This window comes from Camarhynchus parvulus, chromosome 20, assembly GCF_901933205.1.
Source record: "Camarhynchus parvulus chromosome 20, STF_HiC, whole genome shotgun sequence".
Classification (NCBI taxonomy): Eukaryota; Metazoa; Chordata; class Aves; order Passeriformes; family Thraupidae; genus Camarhynchus; species Camarhynchus parvulus.
The window spans coordinates 7840738-7846737 of NC_044590.1; the positions used below are offsets into that span (position 1 = coordinate 7840738).

Genomic DNA, 6000 nt, shown 5'->3' on the forward strand with positions numbered 1-6000 from the left:
TCTGAGCTGCTGTTGGAGAGAAGTGAAACCTGGAGCTGCTGCTGCGGGGGGGGCTACACAGGCGCTCCCCTCCCCTTCCCGCGGACCCCGGCCGACCCCTGCCGACCCCTGCCCCTGCCTGCGGCCCTGACTCGGGCCGGGGGTTCTCGGGCGGGCACCGGGGGCTCGGGGGGGGGCCGGCTGGGAGCTGTCCCCAGCCGGGGCCGGCGGGGAAGCCCCGGACAAGGCGGCCCAACGCCCCTTCCTGGGCGGGAACGGACCGAGACATTCTTAGCAGGGCGGCGGCGGCGGCCGGGGCGCAGCGCCATGAACCGGCTGGGGCTTTGGGGACTGCTCTGCGCGGCGCTGCTGGGCGTGAGTGGGGCCGGGACCGGGGCGAGGAGCGGGACACGGGCGCAGGCGGAGGGGATCCCTCCATCCCCGTGTCCCGCCGGGCTTCCCGGGAAGGGGCACGCTCCGGCCGCTCCGGCCCGTCCCCTTCGGGAGCCCCGGGGCTGAGCGCGGGCGGCGTGAGCGGGACCCGGCGGCGCTGCCGTGTCGGTCTGTCAGTCCGCTCTCCCGGGACCCAGCCAGGACGGGGGAGCTGGCTGGACTGCCTGGTATCCTCTCCAGCTCTTCTACCCACGCGCTTTCGCTTTCCCCTGATGGCGCGGGCCCGGCAGCGCTGCCCCTCCCTGCGCTGGCCCGGGGGTCCCCACGGGCAGGGAGGGGCAGCGGCGAGCCCCGGGACCCTCGGCCGGGACCCCCAGTCGGGTGGGGCTCTGGAACCGGCTGCCGGCGCTGCTTTCACTTCTCGGTTGCCTGTGGGCGGCTGGGACGGGCCCGCAGCCTCCTCCTGTCCCCGCACCGGGGCTGCTCGAGGTGCGCACGGGGGTGGGCTGCGCCCGGCCGTGCTGTGTGCTCGTCCTTGGCACCCTCGGCCCGGCCGTCTGTCCCTCTGTCCCTCGCTCTCTGCCGGAGCGCCCGTCCCGCTCCCCAGGATGGCCACGCAGATCCGCCGGGAGCTGCTGTCCTACAGGGGATGGGCAGCGAGGGGCTGGCTCTGTGAGAGGAACGATGCTCCGGGTGCTCTCTTGCACCCTGTCTTGCCCGAGAGCTCATTCCCTGCCTCCTTTTTACCCTTCCCTGTGCAGGTAGTCCCCTGCCAGGGGGAGCAAGGGCGGGCTCTGGCAGTTTGCATGGGTGATGCGCTTGACTGGGGCTTTCCTGTCCCTCAGGGACGGCGTGTCAGCGCTGGGAAGGGGCCGGCAGTGCTCTGGGTGTGAAAGCTTGGTGATCGCTGCTCCCTCTGTGAGGGACTGCAGTACTGTTGGCGGGGGCACAGGGTGATGTGCAATCACCCTCTGGTAGGAAATGTGGGGAAACGTGGAGCAACTCTGGCGGAATCAGTGCCACCCCACTTCAAAGACAGCAGAGATGGCATCAGGCAGCGTGGGTGGCTGCTGTGGTCTGTGGTTAGTGGAGGTGTGGGAAGAGCAGCGTGAGGAAGCCCTCACCTCAGGGTGCAGGTCAGCACATGTGTCTGTGGAAGCATGGTGATCCAGGACCACTGGATATGAATTCACAGGTCTTGTTGTCTTGTTTCTTCCAGTGCTGGGAGCCTGGTGATGCCTTGACATGCTTTGATAAGCAGTATATATACAAGGGTAGATGCTGCAACCGGTGTCGGCCAGGTATGGAAACCCTTTCCTGGGGACCTCACAACTGGGCAGTGCCAGGACCTGCTCTGGGCACAGTGGGGCAAGCTTTGCTTGGTGTGATGGAGCCCCTCCACCTCACTGCCAGCACTGCTGACAGCTTCACCTTCCTGTGTCATCTCAGTGATAGAGCAGCTGGGACCTTGTGGGTGGTCTTGGAGACCCTTTGGACCTCACCAAATGTGCCACAGCTCTCTTGGCGCTGTTTGTGCTCTTGCAGCTACAGGACCCCATGGCAAAGGCAGCTTTGTGGGGAGAGTGCTGGCCCTGGCACTAGCAAATTGTGATGGTGTATGCCAGCTCCTGCTGTCACTGTCAGGTCATCTCAGTCCCTAGAGTGGCCCCACAGCCCTCCCTCCCCACCTGGCCCCTGCAGTGTTTGTGGTCGTCAGGCGAGCTGACTCCTTCAGCCCTGGCTCCCATGCAGAATAGTGCAGCAGTCCTGGCATCCACAGCTGCCAACCTTCCCCTGTCCTGCTGGCAGAGGTGCTGTCTGGAGAGAGGGAAAGCCCCCTTGCCCCTTCCTCACCAGCCTCTATTGCAGGGGAAAAACTGATCTCTGAGTGCAGTGAAACAGAAGACTCTGTCTGTGCCCCCTGTGAGAGCGGGCACTATCAGCCAAGCTGGACCAAGGAGAAGCACTGTGCTCCTCACGATATCTGTGAAAGCAGTAAGTCCTCCCTGTCACCAATGACTCCATCCTGGGGGAGACTGGCTGCCCTGCTTGCTGTCTCACCTGGTCCATGTTCCCTCTGCTCAGATGCTGGCCTCATTGAGAAGACAAAAGGAAACGCAACACACAACACGGTGTGCCAGTGCCGGGCTGGCACGCACTGCTCTGACATCAGCTGCCAGACCTGCGTGGAGAACCAGCCTTGCCAGCTTGGCTCTGGCTTCGTGGCAGGTAAATCTGACAAGCTGTTCCCACTCAACAGGACTGATGCCCTGTCAGTGCTGACATCAGGGAATTGGGGCTCCCCCAGCGTGGTGCCCCCTGGCAGGGCTTTGGGAGAGCTGTGCCACTGCCACAGGCCGTGCTGCACATCTGGACTCTGCAGCCCCTTGCCCCCTCACCCTCCACAGCCCCTGCTGACCTTGCTGCCATCTCTGCTCCTCTCCAGCCAAGGCCATGGACCGGATGTCATCCCCCTGTGAACCCTGTGCAGAAGGCACCTTCTCCAATGTCTCGTCTAAAACCGAGCCGTGCCACCCCTGGACAAGGTATTGTCTGAGTACACACCATGTCCTTCCACCAGCCCCAGTGAGCACATCCTCTGCTGCCAGTTTTCTTGGTGGCATTGGGGGCTGGGCAGCTGGGCTGGTCTCTGAGGGACACAGCATATGGCTGGTGTAGGGCCCCAGGGAGAGGAACAGGGCTAGGAGCACAGTGTGGTACAGGACAGTGTTGGCTGAGGTCAAGGCAGACGTTCAGGCACTTGTGTCTGTCCCTTGCTCTGTTCACAGGTTGCTTGTCCCTTCAGAGGTGGCCATGCTGTTATCCATGCTGGAAGTAAGGGATCAGGAGCTATGGGGATGCCCCATGCCCTGTTCAAGTTCTCCCTCCCAGTGCTCTCTGTGGCTGTAGTCATCAGCCAAAGCACAAGCCCTCTCCATGGGGAGTTCGGCTTTGAGGTTGCCATGAACTGGCAGGTCATCCCTGTCTTTAGAAAGATGCTTGAGGGTTAATTGCAGTTCCTGGTAGAAACATGAGCCTTATTTCCAAGCTGAATTAGTCTTGCTTCAGCTGCCAGCCATTGGATTTCACTTTGCTTTTATCTGTGCCCAGAAATTACTTCCCCACAGAGCCACTTGTAGCCTATCTTAGCTTTTCTGTCATAGCTACAGTGTTCAAGCCTTGGGGGCTTCCCTGACCGGGCAGGTCTGCTCCATCCTGTGCCTTGTCCCTAAACTTGTTCCCATCCTCAGCAGTTTCAGCGACTCCAGGCCAAGCCCCAGGGTTGGTACCCTGCTGTGTAGCTGCTGTCCCACTCACTCTGTGTTGGTGGGGGTCCCCCTGCTCGCCCTACTGGAGTTTGGCAGGCTCAGAGCAGGATGTGTTTTGGGGCAGCTCAGGTGCCTGCCCAGCCCCAACTATTCCCTGAGCTCAGGTTACTGCTGTGGTGACATGGTCTTGTTCTTCCCTGCAGTTGTGAGGAGAAGGGGCTGGTGGTGAAGGTGAAAGGGACGAACTCCTCGGATGTGATCTGCGGTGAGTGCCCGGTGCCCAGGGCTGATCCAGTGCCAGGCAGAGAGCACCCAGGGCTCCTGCAGCACTCACCAGAGCTGGCCTCATGCATGGTGGTTTGGGAGGGGGACGGTCTGAGTGCGTGGCCAGTGTGATGCCTTCCTGCCTCTGTCTCCATGAGGGATCCCTGTGGGGCTGGGGCATGACTCTGTGTCACACTGGGTGTCCCGTGGGTGCCTCACTGACCTGTGTCCTCCTGCAGAGTCGAGCAGGCGCTCCTCCCTGTCAGTGCTGATCCCCATCACAGCTGCAGTTGTCACATGCCTCGTGGGTGTCTGCATCTACTGCCTGGTGCACACAGGTGAGGGGCCAAAGCATGTGAACTGCTGCCTTGGCCGAGGGAGGGACAACCTTGGCCAGGGGGGCCATAAAGGGCTGAGGGCTTGAGCCAAGGAGGACACTGGCAGCTCTGCTGAGAGTGGGGAAGCTCCTCTGGGGACATCACCAGGACAGGGTTTGCTGAGTCCTGCTCTGTCTTTGGGAGCAGGTGTGTTGGTGCTCCTGCAGCCTGATCTGGGCCAGCTCTTGGGGGACAGCATTGGTGCCCCACGAGTCCATTCTGGCTCCTGCTGTGACCCCCAGCCTGCCCAGCCTGGCAGTGGCAGCAGGCATATGTGAGCTGAGGTGCAGCAGCACCAGTCCCGGCTCTGACCCTGGGAAGCTCCCTGCAGGGCATGAGCACTTCCCCCTGAACATTGCCTTCTCTGTCCCTCTTTCCATCCAGATTCCAGGCGACGAGGGCCAAAGGAGGTGAGTCTACCTAGAGCCCCCTGCAGCAGTGGGTTGGGATCCTGCCTGGGCACAGCTGGGACTGTGGCTTTGCAATGCAGGAGGGGTGGGGGCTGAACTAGGCTGCCTGGCTGGGGCAGGATAAGGGCTGGGGCAACCTGAGGGTGCTGCTGGCAAGTGCTGAGCATTTGGGAGGGACCCATACTCTGGGCTGCATGGGATTGTAGCAGGAGCCTGTGGTAGGACGTGGGTGCAGAGTGGGGGAATGTAGCTGCCTGCCCCTGACCCCTGCCCCTGTGCAGATAGAGGCTGGGGAGCCCGGAGAGAACTCAGATACCCAGCAGCCCACGGAGCAGGATGAGAATGTCTTGCCTGTGCAGGAGACCCTACTCAGGGGCCAGCCTGTGGCCCAGGAGGATGGCAAGGAGAGCCGCATCTCGGAGCAGGAGATGCTGTGAAGGCGCAGGGCACTGCCCCCGACAGGAGCACAGACTGGACAGCACCATCTCCTCTGTCCCTTCTCCGGCTGGGGAGGAAATCTGGCATCTGGCCTGGCTGCAAATGATGGGATGCTGCAATGGACCATGGCACGACCACCCCACGGGAATACCACTACAACTCCTGGTCTGGTCACCTGCACAGGGCTGCCCTGGTGGAGCAAAGCTTGGCTGCCCCCATGGGGACATGGAACAGAGCCCCCTCCTGCTTCCTGCCCAGGTGATGCCATGACCTGGGCGGCTGCTTGCCTGCTGAGCCCTTGCAGAGCCCAGTGCAGCCCCTGGCCACAGCAGAGTGACCATGCTGACAGGAAGACCCCAGCACGGAGCCCCTGAGTGCTGGAGAAGCCAGGGCTGGGAAAGGGGGCTGTGAGATCACCACGGCAGAGCTCAGTCCCCTGTCTGGAGTGCTGGAGCAGTGCCCGGTGGGTGCTGCCATCCAGACAGGGCACCCCGGCCGCTGCGTGCCCAGCGCTGCCGGGCTCCGTGAGACCGAGAAAGGCCGGACCGGCAGGCCCACGGCTCTGCCCGGGGCCGGGGATCGCGGCGGCGGGGCCGGAGCGCAGACAGCAGCGTGCGGCGGCCGGGAGATGGTGCTGCGGGACCGGCGCGGGCTGCGCGGGGCGGCACCGGCACCGCCCGTCCCGCGTACAACCCGGGCGGGCACGGGGGGCTCTGGGCACGGGAGGGCTCTGGCCTCGGGGGGCTCTGGGCACGGGAGGGCTCTGGTCTCGGGGGGCTCTGGTCTCGGGGGGCTCTGGTCTCGGGGTTGCCCAGCGCGGGGTCCCTCCCGCGGCTCCCCCGCACACCCGCCCGTCCGTGCGGGAGCGGC

General features: G+C 63.6%; 1 protein-coding gene across 2 annotated transcripts; it reads left to right on the plus strand.

Moving 5' to 3' along the window:
* The first annotated feature begins 289 nt into the window (after nucleotides 1–289).
* Nucleotides 290–5675, plus strand: CD40 (CD40 molecule). Of its 2 annotated transcripts, none has more exons than XM_030963394.1 (9): nucleotides 290–354; nucleotides 1592–1673; nucleotides 2242–2367; nucleotides 2458–2601; nucleotides 2819–2918; nucleotides 3845–3906; nucleotides 4145–4243; nucleotides 4667–4692; nucleotides 4974–5675. In XM_030963394.1, the coding sequence occupies exons 1-9, from the start codon at nucleotides 307–309 to the stop codon at nucleotides 5127–5129; spliced, it is 843 nt and encodes a 280-aa protein (XP_030819254.1). In that variant the 5' UTR covers nucleotides 290–306; the 3' UTR covers nucleotides 5130–5675. The 2 variants fall into 2 exon arrangements, with proteins under 2 accessions (XP_030819254.1, XP_030819255.1); XM_030963395.1 differs by having other exon boundaries at nucleotides 5052–5675.
* Nucleotides 5676–6000: the final 325 nt, after the last annotated feature.

Excerpts from the sequence above, each read along its gene's own strand:
- CD40 (XM_030963394.1), top strand. The coding sequence starts at position 307 with ATGAACCGGCTGGGGCTTTGGGGACTGCTCTGCGCGGCGCTGCTGGGC. Across the intron at positions 1,674-2,241 it reads CTGCAACCGGTGTCGGCCAG|GGGAAAAACTGATCTCTGAG; the intron begins GTATGGAAACCC and ends CCTCTATTGCAG. Across the intron at positions 4,244-4,666 it reads CTACTGCCTGGTGCACACAG|ATTCCAGGCGACGAGGGCCA; the intron begins GTGAGGGGCCAA and ends CTTTCCATCCAG.